The sequence below is a fragment of the Papio anubis genome, chromosome 4 (genome assembly GCF_008728515.1).
Source record: "Papio anubis isolate 15944 chromosome 4, Panubis1.0, whole genome shotgun sequence".
NCBI classification, from domain to species: domain Eukaryota; kingdom Metazoa; phylum Chordata; class Mammalia; order Primates; family Cercopithecidae; genus Papio; species Papio anubis.
The window spans coordinates 143712170-143727925 of NC_044979.1; the positions used below are offsets into that span (position 1 = coordinate 143712170).

General features: G+C 47.8%; 1 protein-coding gene across 2 annotated transcripts in view; it reads right to left on the bottom strand.

The window, feature by feature from the left end:
* The window catches only part of DAGLB (diacylglycerol lipase beta), a 40514-nt gene that overhangs the window by 24424 nt on the left and 334 nt on the right, over positions 1-15756 (bottom strand). Inside the window, exons 2-5 of one of the 2 annotated variants that reach the window (XM_003895702.3) lie at positions 14387-14538; positions 4121-4292; positions 2521-2779; positions 616-738 (exon numbers count right to left, since the gene is read on the bottom strand). In XM_003895702.3, coding sequence (XP_003895751.1) covers positions 616-738; positions 2521-2779; positions 4121-4292; positions 14387-14538 — 706 coding nt within the window. The remainder of the gene's footprint in view (positions 1-615; positions 739-2520; positions 2780-4120; positions 4293-14386; positions 14539-15756) is intronic. The other variant, XM_003895703.3, reaches the window with a different exon arrangement.

A 15756-nucleotide genomic window follows, 5' to 3' on the forward strand; every position in this document is an offset into this window, starting at 1 on the left:
CCAGCTACTCGGGAGGCTGAGGCAGGAGAATCACTTGAACCTAGGAGGTGGAGGTTGCAGTGAGCCAATTGTGCCACTGCACTCCAGCCTGAGCAACAAGAGCAAAACTCTGTCTCAAAAAAAAAAAAAAAAAAAGAAAAAGAAAAAAGGGGAGGGGAGGCCGGGCGCAGTGGCTCATGCCTGTAATCCCAGCACTTTGGGAGGCTGACGTGGGCAGATCACGAGGTCAGGAGATCGAGACCATCCTGGCTAACACGGTCAAACCCCATCTCTACTAAAAATACAAAAAAATTAGCCAGGCGTGGTGGCGGGCGCCTGTAGTCCCAGCTACTTGGGAGGCTAAGGCAGGAGAATGGTGTGAACCCAGGAGGCAGAACTTGCAGTGAGCCAAGATCGTGTCACTGCACTCCAGCCTGGGCGACAGAGCGAGACTCCGTCTTAAAAAAAAAAAAAAATGGTGGGGGCGGTGGCAGGGGAGGGGAGGGGAAGGGGTAGGGAGGAGAAAGGGGAAAGAAGGAAGGCAGGAGGAAATTGCTATAGGTTAGCTGTAAGATTCTGAAGACCCACCAAAAGGTGGAAGTGTCAGAACTGGACACTCCATGAAGCCGGGCTCACCTGGGAGCTCCCTGGGACGTGGCTGACCACCTGGGCAGGCTCCTGGTTGTTCCTGATATTGTCCTGTTGCTGATGAAGCAGGGCGAGGCCCGCCGCAATGTCACTGGGCACCAGATCTGTGTCCTGGGCAGAAAACCACAATGGCCTGTCATAAAACCCAGCAGGCAACGCCCCCGGGTCCTCCAAAATCCGGTCTTCTAGCGTTCATCGGCATACACGCACACACAGAGACATTTCTAGACACGGAGATGTGTTAAAAAGCCTGCTCCTGGCAGGGGTGCTTCTCTATGTGACCTGAATACATCTGCACATCCTGCCCTCAGACAAGTCCACTGGAGAATATAAAAATGCTATTCACCTGTCTTAAAATTTCACTTCAAGTGACTCAACTATTTTTAATCTACTTCAAATATTTTGTAAAGTGGAGAAATCAATGGATAAATTGTCCGTTTTTGTAGCAATGCACCATTTTAGCCCACGTTTATACTTTCATTTCTCAAGATGCTGGAAAGGTTTTGTTGAAACGCAGTGGATGGTAGAGATTTAGGAGACTCAACTCATACTCACAGGGTATGGCAAGCCTCAAAAAGGGCCCTAAGCTAGGAAAACAACAGACAATGAGTCTTCTTGGGCGTGACATATCCTTTTTCTCCAAGAAATGGAGGAGTCAGGAATTCTCAATCACCTCCAGGTACTTGCAACCCGTAAGAAAGGATAATATACTAGCCGGGTGTAGTGGCTCCCAACACTTTGGGAGGCCGAGGTGGGCAGACCACCTGAGGTCAGAAGTTCGAGACCAGCCTGGCCAACATGGTGATATCCCGTCTCTACTATAAATACAAAAATTAGCTGGGCGTAGTGGCGGGTGCCTGTCATCCCAGCTATTGTACTACTCCAGCTGCTCAGGAGCCTGAGGCAGGAGAATCTCTTGAACCCGGGAGGTGGCGGTTGCAGTGAGCCAAGATTGCGTGACTGTACTCCAGCCTGGGCGACAAAGAGAGACTTTGTCTCAAAAAAAAAAAAAAAAGAAGGGACAATATACTGGCCACTCGGCCACTGAGCCATCAGTTCTGCCTGTGATGTAGATTACGACATCCTCTAGAAATAACCAGCTTCTCTCCTTCCCTCTTCTGAATATCTTAAGACTAAGGTGAAGCACTCCTTTAACTTATTTAGGGCACACGCTTCCTTCTTCCCTCTCCGGAGGCTGCTGCTATGGCCTGGTGTCAGGCTCCAGGACCAGCCCTGAATGGTGCCAAGTCAGACAGCACAGAGGTGGGAAGAGAGGCTGGCAGGTGTGCAGGATGAGCAGAGAACTCTTCCTCCCTTACCTCGTCCCAGTACGGAATGTAACAGCAGAGAACGTCACATAAAAAAATGACACACTGCATGTGAAAAAAAAAAACAAGCATTTTCAAACGGCGGAAGAAATCGCTCTAGAATGATGCTTCCTTCTGTGCTCCAGTCGTCCGTTCATGCTGGCTTCCTTACGGAGGCTAATCCAGCATTTCCGTGACAGAGTAGTGAAGTGGGTAGTCAGTCACGAAGACATGCCCACGCTGGGGTTCAGGGTCTGAGAAGGCTGTGGCTCTTGCAGTGATCTGCGCAGTGTCCAGCGTCCGTTATGTGGTTCCTTACAGGCTAATCCAGCATCCTGACAGAGTAGTGAGTGGGTGTCAGTACGAAGACATGCCCCGCTGGGGTTCAGGGTCTGAGAAGGCGTGGCTCTTGCAGTGAACTGCTCCCTGGAGGGCTCATCACAGACAAGAGTGTCTCCCGCCACCCCCCACACACCAAAAGACACCAAGTTCTCAAACGCTGTTTTATGGGAACAGAGGGACCGGCTCCATCAGAAGCATTTACTGAAACAGAAGAAAGAGACCAAACCAGATCCCCTCGGCTTACTGAAAAGTAGGTTGAGAAAAGCTCTGCCGTACTCGAAAAAGCAACCCGAGTATGGTCGTCTTTCCCAATGCAACAGCACAAGAGCTTGATTCTGGTTTCCCACACGCTTGTCGCTGCTGTTTTGAGGCCATTAAGTAACTGGCTTGAATCATGACTATCCAGGTGGCTGGGGCCGGCAGAGGAATATGGAGCCATTTTCCCTCCCAGAGGGTCAAAGACAATGATAATGGAAACCACCGTGGCAGCAATGATGATCCAACTGCAAGACAGAGAGAGGAAAAGGCTCGGTGACTGCAGGCCCCAGCCCAGACGCAGGTGTCCGGGGTCCCTCCGCCGGGTTCAGTTTCTGAGTCTCTAACACGGAGAGTCCTATTACCGAGGAAGATGCAGCTCTCCTGGAACCTGCCTGAGGCAAGCAACTTTCTTCTAGAAAGTTCCTTATGAGGCTGGGCGTGGTGGCTCACGCCTGTAATCCCAGCACTTTGGGAAGCCGAGGCGGGCAGATCACAAGGTCAGGAAATCAAGACTATCCTGGCCAACATGGTGAAACCCCATCTCTACTAAAAACACAAAAATTAGCTGGACGTGGTGGTGTGCGCCTGTAATCCCAGCTACTCAGGAGGCTGAGGCAGGAGAATTGCTTGAACCAGAGAGTCAGAGATTGCAGTGAGCCGAGATGGCGCCACTGCACGCCAGCCTGGCGATGGAGCAAGACTCCGTCTCAAAGAAAAAAAAAAAAGAAAGTTCCTTATGAATCAATGACTAACCCAGGCCCTGCGCTAACAGTAAAGGCCACAGAAGGAACAGGGAGGTGTCCACTGGGCAGCGTTGCAGCCTGGGCCCAGAAGCAGCGGGCACTTGTTCTCTGTATGGCCCTGGGACCATGACGTACGCCCTTCCCCTTCAGTGCCTCAGGGCTCTTCTCATGAAAGCAAAAGAACTTCCTTATCACAGGGTACTCTGATAGGCCTTTCATCTGTATGTTTAAATATTTCCACACTGCAAGACGCTGGACTCAGGAGCACACGGCACCGGGAAGATGCCCCTCCCGAAGGGGCTCTGCTTCCCCCTGGCGGTGTGACTCGGGAAACGCAGCAACAGCCCAGGTCTGATTCCTTATTTAGAACAGAGGGTGTTAAGGGGGCGGAACTGCATCATCTCTAAGATTTTTCGCCTAGAAAACACGAAAACCTTATCATTCTAGAATATTATTCCCTGTCCCACTTCTGGACACCGTATCTCTTTTCATACCTTTAGTTTGTTTTTGCCCTGGTTTTGGTATTGGGTTTTCTTCCGAATTCTTATAAGAGAAGGGTTAGGAATAAAAGACTTTAAGAAAAAAAAAAGAGAGAGAGAGAAAGAGAAGGGAATGTAGAAAAGAGAGAACCAGTAAGGAAAGAAATCTACATCAATACATGCATAACGAAAGATGAGTTGTATTTCATGGGTAAACAGTGTCTCTAAATTTTCATGAGTTATGCAGAAACTAACTCCAATTTCTAATTATTTCAGGGACGCCGGGCTCCCTGTCATGTTAGAAGAGTTTGTTCACCTATGTGTCAAATCCACTGAAACTCAAAGAGAAGAAGGGAGACTTTACCTGACCACGACGGTTGCGATGATGCCGTTCACAACTGTCCTGTCGCACTGAACACCATCTGCCACCCAGGCGGCCCCCAGAGAGGCCCAGACCATCTCTGGAAAAAAGAGCGCCAGGCGGATGTAAAGCAGCTTAGACATAGACTTCCGCGGTCCGGGGTTACAAATCGTTCCTGAAATACAAAAAACGTTCTGACTGCTTGGTTGCTTCTTCAGAGATGAAGAGCTTCCTTTTTGCAAAAACACAGTTTTTGCAGAGCATACATTTGTACTGTGCACATACCCGCCTCCTGACTTTTTCTACTTGTAACTGGTAATCAGCACCTAAGTCAGAGAGCAAGTGAGAAAGTAAGGATAGGAAACGTGACAAAAGTCTTGGGCTCCTTTTTAAGATTTACCAGGCATTCAAAACACTGCTGGGTTCTAACTGGGGTGACGATATAATCATGGCCCAAACCGGTATACTTCTGAGAGCAAAAAAGAGGACTATTAATAATGATGCTGGGGCCGGGCGTGGTGGCTCACACCTGTACTCCCAGCACTTTGGGAGGAGGCCAAGGCAGGTGGATCACCTGAGGTCGGGAACTCGAGACCAGCCTGGCCAACATGGTGAAACCTCAACTCTACTAAAAATAAAATTAGCGAGGCGTGGTGGCAGGTGCCTGTAATCCCAGCTACTTTCGAGGGAGGCTGAGGAAGGAAAATCACTTGAACTCGGGAGGCAGAAGTTGCAGTGAGCTGAGATTGCGCCACTGCACTCTATCTAGCCTGGGTGACAGAGCAAGACTCTGTCTCAAAAAACAAAAATAAATTTTAAGAAATAATTATTATTATGCTGGGACAACAGGCACAAAACAGAACTGTCCCAGGCAAACAGGGATAGATGGTCATCCAAGTTCTAACAGCCAGGAAAGTAAGCTCCACATCCCTTTGAGACCTATATTGTTCTAGACACCATCCTAAAACACTTTATGTGCATACTTCTTTAATCCCCACAGTGACTGGGTTAGTCATTATCTCATTTTACCTACGAGGAAACTGAAGCTCAGAGAGCGTAATAGCGCCTTTTTTGTTTTTTGGAGACAGGGTCTCACTCTCTTGCCCAGGCTGGAGTGTGGTGGCACAATCACGGCTCACTGCAGCCTCAACCTCTCAGGCTCAAGTGATCCACCCACCTCAGCCTCTCGGGTAGCTGGGACTACAGGTGCACACCACCACACTGAATTAGGCCTAATGGTCCCATAGACAGTTGTTTTTTTGTGGGGGTTTTTTGGTTAATTTTTGTTTCTGTTTTTTCAGATGGAGTCTTGCTCTGTCGCCCAGGCTGGAGTGTAGTCGTGCGATCTCAGCTTACCACAACCTCCACCTCCCAGGTTCAAGCAATTCTCCTGCCTCAGCCTCCCTAGTAGCTGCGATTAGAGGCATTATACCCGGCTAATTTTTGTATTTTTAGTAGAGACTGGGTTTCACCATGTTGGCCAGGCTGGTCTTGAACTCCTGACCTCAAGTGATCTGCCCGCCTTGGTCTCGCAAGGTCCTGGGATTACAGGCATGAGCCATAGCACCCTGCCAGGAAACAGCTTTCACATTCCAAAAATTATCTTCTGTTAGAATAACTTAAATAGTCACATCTTAAAATATTAGGCACTAACACACAAAAAAGGATGAGTTCATGTCCTTTGCAGGGACATGGACGAAGCTGGAAACCATCATTCTGAGCAAACTATCGCAAGGACAGAAAACCAAACACCGCATGCTCTTACTCATAGGTGAGAATTGAACAATAAGAAGACATGGGCACAGGGTGGGGAACATCACACACTGGGGCCTGCCAGGGGGTGGAAGGAGGGGGGAGGGATAGCATTAGGAGATATACCTAATATAAATGACGAGTTAACAGGTGCAGCACACCAACATGGCACATGTATACACACATAACAAACCTGCACGTTGTGCACATGTACCATAGAACTTAAAGTATAATAATCATAAAAATGCAAAAATAAATAAATATTAGGCACTAACAGCCTCATTTTTGGCACAAAGATGAAATTTTATAAGCTAAATAATTGTAACACTAACCTCTCTGAGGGGGAAAGGGTGCAGGTATGTTTAAAAAAAAAAAAAACAACATAGTTTATATTTGAAGCTTGTTATAAGAATAGCCAAACACCCCAGAGAAACAGGAAATAGTATCTGCATACACACTGCTTCCTGGAGGGCTGGGATTCTAAAAACAGACACATCATAATGTCAGCAGCACCTGGACCTGAAACTCCAACTGTGATGGCAACTGTTGATACCGCATTAATGAAATACGCAGACAAGGAATCAAGAGATGGAGTTGCTATGATTAAGGTCCCAGAAAATAAGATACTGATCCCAGCACATTGGATGGCCGAGGCGGGAGGACTGCTTGAGCCGAGGAGTTCGAGACCACCCTGGGCAGCACAGAGAGACCTCATCTCTGATTATTTTTTTAAAAAGACGGTGATGATAATGATGATGATGATGATGATGATACTGAGAAAATCTCCTTTACACAGTTTTGCCTGCCTAGAAAAAAATTCTGGCCGGATGTGGTGGCTCACGCGTATAATCCTAGCACTTTGGGAGGCCAAGGTGGACGGACTGCCTGAGCTCAGGAGTTCGAGACCAGCCCGGCTAACATGGTGTAACCTCATCTCTACTAAAATATAAAAAATTAGCCGGGCATGGTGGTGCGCTCAGGTAGTCCCAGCTACTTAGGAGGCTGAGGCAAGAGAATCACTTGAACCCAGGATGCGGAGGTTGCAGTGAGCCAAGATCATGACACTGCACTCCAGCCTGGGTGACAGAATGAGACTCTAACTCAAAAAGAAAAAAGAAAAAATTTCCCTTTTATTTTTCCTTAAGATAAACAGATGGTTGCTGCAGCAGGCTTCTTAAGGTCGCTGGTCCCATAACCAACGAGCACAGCTGCATTCCTAAATGTAATGTCCTCACCACCGTCTTGGTTAAGTAACCCTATCATCCATCGTCAGGCACGGCCACTTACGGAAGAGCAATGAAAGGAAGGCCTAGGTCCCAGAATCGGTACACTCAACTTCTAGAGCCACTGCTGCAACCTTCTCTGACCCAGCTTAGCAATGAGCTTTTGGGATACAAACACAGAGGAGATACAAAGAGGCATCCCACAATCAAAGCTACACATGGTACAAGGCAGACCTTGTATGTCAAAAGTGTTCTTCTGTCAAAACATGGTAGTCATAAGGGTGGACCACCCCTAATCAAACCTCCCACAAGGTGCAACAGTAGGATTTCATGTGGGAGGTTTCCAAATAAAAAATTGAAACTAGGCCGGGTGCGATGGCTCATGCCATCCCAGCACTTTGGGAGGGCGAGGCGGGTGGATCACCTGAGGTCAGGAGTTCGAGACCAGCCTGGCCAACATGGCAAAACCCCATCTGTACTAAAAATACAAAAATTAGCTGGGCGTGGTGGTGGGCGCCTGTAATCCCAGCTACTCGGGACGTTGAGGCAGGAGAACTGGTTTAACCCAGGAGGTGGAGGTTGCAGTGAGCTGCGATCACACCACTGCACTTCAGCCTGGGTGATGGACAGACTCCATCTCAAAAAAAAAAAAAAAACTACCACAGTATCAAAGTTTTCCCCAAATGCCGGACGTGGTGGCTCATGCCTGCAATCCCAGCACTTTGGGAAGCCAAGGCAGGTGGATCACCTGAGGTCAGGAGTTCAAGACCAGCCTGACCAATATGGAGAAATCCTGTCTCTACTTAAAATATAAAATTAGCCGGGTGTGGTGGTACATGCCTGTAATCCCAGCTCCTTGGGAGGCTGAGGCAGGAGAATCACTTGAACCTGGAAGGCGGAGGTTGCAGGAAGCCGAGATGGCGCCATTGCACTCCAGCCTGGGCAACAGAAGCAAAACTCCAAAAAAAAAAAAAACAGTTTTCCCCAATGAAGCTACAGAACAGAAGAAGAGGATCCGTCTTCTGGACGGAGAGGACTGAATTCCACCTGCTCCAAATGTTCCCCCCACAACGTGTGATGTTCCTTTTAGAGACGAGTATCAGCCAAAAGCTAAAGCAGCATTCTTTCAGCTCAGATGACAGACTATTGGGACTTGATTTATGAAACCAAAGGGACAACAGAAGTTAGCTATGTCGGCCAAGCACAGTGGCTCACGCCTGTAATCCCAACACTTTGGAAGGCCATGGTGGGAAGTTCGAGACCAGCTGGTCAACATGGTTTCTACAAAAAATACAAAATTAGACAGGCATGGTGGTGTGTGCTTGTAATCCCAGTTAATCGGGAGGCTGAGGAAGGAGAACTGCTTGAACCTGAGAGGCAGAGATTGCAGTGAGCCGAGATCCCACCACTGCACTCCCGCCTGGGCAACACAGTGAGATTCCATCTCTAAATAAATAAAAATAAATAAAAATCATTTATATTTCCTTTACTGTTCATGTTCTTTGCCCATTTTTCTACTGACCATTGGTTTTTTCTTTTTCTTTCTTTTTTTTGAACGGGGGAAGGAGTTTCGCTCTTGTCACCCAGGCTGGAGTGCAATGGTGCTATCTTGGCTCACTGCAACCTTTGCCTCCTGGGTTCAAGCGATGCTCCCACCTCAGTCTCCCGAGTAGCTGGACTACAGGCACCCGCCACCACGCCCAGCTGATTTTTGTATTTTTAGTAGAGACAAGGTTTCGCCATGTTGGCCAGGCTGGTCTTGAACTCCTGACCTCAAGTGATCCACCAGCCTCAGCCTCCCAAAGTGCTCCGATTACGAGTGTGAGCCACCGTGCCCAGCCAATTTTTTTTTTTTTTAATTATAGAAGCCCTTATTACTAAGGGGACTGCCTCTTTGTCTCATGTGTTACAAATATTTTTTCCTCATTTGTCTTTTAACCTTTCCTTTTGGTATTCGTCTGCAAAATACCTATACAGTTAGTAGGTATATTCTGTTCAATAATTTTTTTTTTTTTGGAGACAGAGTCTTGCTCTGTTGCCCAGGCTGGAGTGCAGTGGCACCATCTTGGCTCACTGCAACCTCCACCTCCCAGGTTCAGGCAATCCTCCTGCCTCAGCCTCCCAAGTAGCTGGGATTACAGGCGTCTGCCACCACGCCCAGCTAATTTTTTATATTTTTAGTAGAGATGGGGTTTCACCATGTTGGCAAGACTGGTCTCGAACTCCAGACCTCGTGATCCCCCTGCCTCGGCTTCCCAAAGTGCTGGGATTACAGGTGTGAGCCACCACTCCCGGCCTTCAATACATATTTTTAATAAGGTATATGATATTATATGTAACAAACTGACAATTAAACAAAAATTTTTTTTTTTTTTTTTGGAGATAGAGTCTTCTCTGTCAGCCAGGCTGGAGTGCAATGGCGCGATCTTGGCTCACTGCAACCTCAGCCTCCCGGGTTCAAGTGATTCTCCTGCCTCAGCCTACCGAGCAGCTGGGATTACAGGTGCGTGCCACCCTGCCTGGCTACTTTTTTGTATTTTTACTAGAGGTGGGGTTTCACCGTGTTAGCCAGGATGGTCTCAATCTCCTGACCTTGTGACCCACCCACCTCAGCCTCCCAAAGTGCTGGGATTACAGGTGTGAGCCACAGCACTTGGCCTTCAATACAATTTTTTTTTTTCGAGACGCAGTCTTGCTCTGTCGCCCAGGCTGGAGTACAGTGGTGCGATCTCGGCTCACTGCAAGCTCCGCCTCCCGGGTTCACACCATTCTCCTGCCTCTGCCTCCCCAGCAGCTGGGACTACAGGCACCCGCCACCACGCTCGGCTAATTTTTTAAATATATATTTTTAATAAGGCATATGTTGTTATGTGTAACAAACTGACAAACAAATATGTTTTTGTAAAATACTGTTTTCAGTTTGGTTGGGATATCTCTAGCCACAAGTTACAGAAAATTCAACTCAAACTGGCTGAAAAGCAGGAAGGGCCACACTGACTCGAGGGACTGAGGGCAGAAGCAGGACGGCGTCAGGGCTGCCCTGATCGAGACCTGGCTCCACCTCCCTGTGCTTCTCCCAGCTCTCCCCTGTTCTGTATGTCAGCTCACCTTGGGCTGTGAGTGGAGATGCAGCTTCAGCCAGAAGGACAGCGATGATAAATGGCTTTTGGATCCTTCCTAGAGGGGCAAGGAAGCATTTCCCCAGAACCTTCCACGAAACTCTCCCTGACTGTCACTGGGCCAAACTGGGTCATGTGTCTGTTCCTGAACCGATCACTGCTATGTGAGCCGGGCCTAGGGTCTGCTTCTCTGACGCATACTTGGTATGTGGGGATAAGGGGCAAAACAAAATGAGGTTCTGTTTGGAGGAGGCTGTGGGACAGACAACCCACAACAGCCCGACAACCCACAGATGATTTCTGGGCTCTGACCACAAGTACATGATGATGCAGGCATTGTACAAGTGTCCAGGAGGAGGGGACTGAGTGAATATGAGCATCCCTCACAGGGATGTAAAGGCATCCCAACACCAAAAATATCTCAAGACAAACAAACGCGTAAGGAAAAAAAAAAAAGTACTCTGAGTGCTTCCAATCTGATCCTGCTATGACAGCCATAAACTCAGTGGCTAACCAGAATGTGAGATGAACAAAAAACGGCAAATAAGTTAGATAATGCTGTATCTGAAATGACATCAGTCTCAATACTTCACCTTCAATAAGAAGCTTCCCAGTGCTGAAGCCACACTGTACACATGGTTTCTTTCTTTCCTTAAGCATCTGGCACCAATGACAGCCTACACTTGGGGGCCAACACAAATGTGGAGCCTCCATCAGTTCAGTCTCCTTGCATGGATGTTTCTAGAGGCATACTAAAATACACAGAGCTAGCCCGGTGCGGAGGCTCACACCTGTAATCCCAGCACTTTGGGAGGATGAGGTGGGCGGATCCCCTGAGGTCAGGAGTTCAAGACCAGCCTGGCCAACATGGTGAAACTTTGCCTCTACTAAAAATACAAAAAAATTAGCTGGGTGTGGTGGCATGTGCCTGTAATCTCAGCTACTTGGGAGGCTGAGGCAGAATTGTTTGAACCTGGGAGGCAGAGGTTGCAGTGAGCTGAGATTATGCCATTGCAGTCAAGCCATGGGCAACAAGGGTGAAACTCTGTCTCAAAAGAAAAAAATAAAATAAAATACACAGAGCTCCGTTTTTTTTTTTTTTTGAGATGGAGTCTCGCTCTGTTGCCCAGGCTGGAGTATAGTGGCGTGACCTCGGCTCACTGCAAGCTCTGCCTCCCAGGTTCACGCCATTCTCCTGCCTCAGCCTCCCGAGTAGCCGGGACTACAGGCACCCGCCACCTCGCCCGGCTAATTTTTTGCATTTTTAGTAGAGACGGGGTTTCACCGTGTTAGCCAGGATGGTCTCGATCTCCTGACCTTGTGATCCGCCTGCCTCGGCCTCCCAAAGTGCTGGGATTACAGGCGTGAGCCACCGCGCCTGGCACAGAGCTCCATTTTCTATGTTATTGTGGTAAGCAGGCACATGCCACTCTTGCTTGTCATCCCAAACCCTAAGGTCTTTTTCTCATGAAAGATGTTACTGCTGACATTTCTACTCTCTACACTTCTCCTATGAGCTAACACCTTTTACATTTCAGTCCTTTATTCCAAACCATCAAGATCTTGATGCCGTCACTCACTGTATCACCAGCGCCTCCCAGTGCAGCTCCACCTCCAGCGTACATCTGATATGCATACCTCGTCCATCTCAATTCAAGCAGTGACAAAAGACTAAAACATGGCAGATGGTGGCATGCCACACAGCCCTGCCTCTGACCGATGAATCGTTTCTATGAATGCATTCCTTCATTAGTCACCACAGTGCTCACATCATCCTATGAAGCAGACGAATCCAACAGGGAAGGTTTCCAACACTTCTGGAGACATTCTCAGATAAATGGTTATCTACAGAAAACCGTAACACATATAAAAATATATGAAGAGGCCGGGCGCGGTGGCTCAAGCCTGTAATCCCAGCACTTTGGGAGGCCGAGACGGGCGGATCACGAGGTCAGGAGATCGAGACTATCCTGGCTAATATGGTGAAACCCCGTCTCTACTAAAAAAATACAAAAAAACTAGCCGGGCGAGGTGGCGGGCGCCTGTAGTCCCAGCTACTCGGGAGGCTGAGGCAGGAGAATGGCGTAAACCTGGGAGGCGGAGCTTGCAGTGAGCTGAGATCCGGCCACTGCACTCCAGCCTGGGTGACAGAGCGAGACTCCGTCTCAAAAAAAAAAAATATATATATATATATATATATATATATATATATATATGAAGAATAGGTGATCAGATGTGGTGGTTCACCCCTGTAATCCTAGCATTTTGGGAGGCCAAGATGAGAGGATTACCAGAGCCCAGGAGTTCGAGATCAGTCTGAGCTATACACCAAGACCCTGTCTCTACAAAAAATAAAAATAAAAAAAATTAGCCAGGTATGGTGGCACGTGACTGTAGTTTCAGCTACTTGGGGGTTGAGATGAGAGGATTGCTTGAGCCCAGGTATTTGAGGCTGCAGTGAGCTATGACTGTGCCACTGCACTCTAGCCTGGGCAATAGAGCAAGACACTGTCTCTAACAACAACAAAATAGTTGTAACCCTCACAATGTAATAAAAGGGGCCAGTCATGGTGACCCACACTTGTAATCCCAGCACTTTGGGAGGCCGAGGCAGGCGGATCACTTGAGGTCAGGAGATCGAGACAAGCCTGACCAACATGGTAAAACCCAGTCTCTACACAAAATACAAAAATTAGCCAGGTGTGATAGCAGGCGCCTGTAATTCTAGCTACATGGGAGGCTGAGGCACGAGAATCATTTGAACCCAGGAGACGGAGGCTGGAGTGAGCAGAGCGTGCCACTGCACTCCAGCCTGTGCAACAGAGGGAGACTCTATTTAAAAAAAATAAAAATAAAAAATAAAAGGATAAATAGCCTAGTCTAAAACTGGGCAAAAGATCTGAACAGACTTTTCCACAAAAATGATATGCGAATGGGCAATAAGGAAATGAAAGGATGCTCAACATCATCAGTCATCAAAGAAATGTTCAAAGCCGTGAGATAAAAAACGAATGGCCTATAGCCCCCGCTACTCAGGAGGCTCAGGCAGGAGAACCACTTGAACCCAGGAGGGGGAGGTTGCAGTGAGCCGAGATCACACCATGGCACTCCAGCCTGGGCGACAGAGTGTGACTCTGTCTCAAAAAACAAAACAAAACAAAATCATGAGCTACCACTTCACATTCACTAGGATGGCTATAATTACAAGTCATATAATAACAGTGTTGAGCAATTAGAACCCTTACACACTGCTGGTGGGAATGTAACATGGTACAGCTGCTCGGAAAAGTCTGGCAGTTCCTCAAAAGGTTTCACAGAGCATTACCACATGATCCAGCAATTCCACTCCTAGGAACATACTCAAGAGAAATGAAAACATGTCTGTGTAAACACTTGTATGCAAATGTTCATAGCTGCATTATTCATAATAGGTGAAAAATGGAAACAATCCAAATGCCTACCAACTAGCAAATGGATAAAATGTGGTCCATCCGTTCGATGCTCTATTATTCAGCCATAAAAATGAAGTACTGATACATGCTAAAGTAGGGATGAACCTTGAAGACATTATGCTAAGTTTAAGAAACCAGACCAAAAGGCCACACAGTGAATGAATTCCACTTATATGATGTCCACAACAGGCAAATGTACACAGACAGAAAGCAAATTAGTGAACGCTTAGGGGTGGAAGAGTTTGGGGAAAATGAGGAGTAACTGCCAATAGGTACAGGATCTCTTTCTTTCTTTCTTTTTTTAATTTTTTTTTGAGACAGAGTCTCACTCTGTCACCCAGGCTGGAGTACGGTGGCGCGATCTCAGTTCCCTAGCAGCTAGGATTACAAGCATGCGCCAACATAATTTTCTCTATTTTTAGTAGAGATGGGGTTTCACTGTGTTGGCCACGCTTCTGGCCTCAAGTGATTCACCCACCTCGGCCTCCCAAGTGCTGGGATTACAGGTGTGAGCCACCGTGTCCCGCCTGGTACAGGATTTCTTTTAGGAATGAAGAAAATGTTATAAACTTGATTGTGGTGATGGCTGCACAACTCTGTGATTATATTAAAAACTGCTGAACTGGAAAGTTTACATAAGTGAGTTGTATGGTATGTGAATTATATCTCAATAAAGCTATTAACATAAAAAATAGGTATCAAACAGAAAAGGCTACTTTTTACCTCTCATGCTGACACACATGATGGCTGACACAGTACATATGACAACTGCCAGGAGAATCATGAGGACAATCAAGTAACTGCTGAGCAGGGCTCCGCCAGCACAGTCCAGCTTCCCTCTGTGCATGAGATACAACGTCAGAATGCCAATCCACCTGGCAAAAAGAAAAAAAAGGGAAGGGTCAGAAATGAAATCCAAGCAGCTGCTGTGTAAAGCATGATACAAAGAAATAAAAGGAGTTAATATTTTCCAAAACAAGGCAAGGTTCACTTTGGAATATAATTTTCTTTTTTCTTTTTGTAGAGATAGGGTCTTGCTATGTTGCCCAGACTGGTCTTGAACTCCTGGTTTCAAGTGATCTTCCTGCCTTGGCCTCCCAAAGTGCTGGGACTACAGGCATGAGGCACTGCACCTGTCCTGGAATATAATTGCCAACAATAAAAGATCTAGGCCCAGCACAGTGGCTCATGTCTGTAATCCCAGCACTTTGGGAGGCCAAGGAAGGAGGATTACTAGAGCAAAGGAGTTGGAGACCAGCCTGGGCAACACAGGGAGATCCCATCCCTACAAAAAATAGAAAAAGTTAGCTGGGTGTGGTGGCACCAGTCTGTGGTCCCAGCTACTTGGGAGGCTGAAGTGGGAAGATCGCTTGAGACCAGGAGGTTGAGTCTGCAGTGAGTGGTGATGGTACCACTGCACTACCGTCTGGATAGTAGAGTGAGACCTCGTCTCAAAAACATAAAAAGAAAAGGGGTCTCACTATGTTGCGCAAGTTGGTCTCCAACTCCTGCCCTCAAGCAATCCTCCCATCTCAGCTTCTCAGTGTGCCAACAGGCGTGAGCCACGGCCCCCGGCCAAGAATCTACTTTTTCATAACAATGATTCATGCCCTGCACAGATCCTCTGGGAACAGACTTCAGGTACCAAAGCCACTTCCCACTGATTCCACACTTTGAAAGACAACAGCGTTGTATATTGAGCCTGTCTGCTTCTCACGAAAGGCAGCCACAACCGGCTCGGTATTTTTTCCTATCCTTCATGTTGTAGATTCAAGTGCTCCGTACAAAGGGAAGAAAGGGCACAAGTGGCTGCTCCCGCCTCGAGAAAGAAGACCTCGAGGCCAAGGCTTTTGCCGGCGGTGACACCCTCGAGGCTCCCCAGGGCCAGGTCTCGACGCTGCACACAGAGGGGTGCTCGTGTCCTGACGCGTGGACTTCCAGGCCCCCTGTGTGACCCCGGGTCCAGCCCACACACTCTGGGGGCTTCGGTTTGTCATCCGTCAAATGGACACAGCACCACTGCCCACCTCTTCGGGCGGTGGTGAGAACTCGATAAGAGGATGCGTGGCCAGCGCTGGGACCGCGACAGTGCT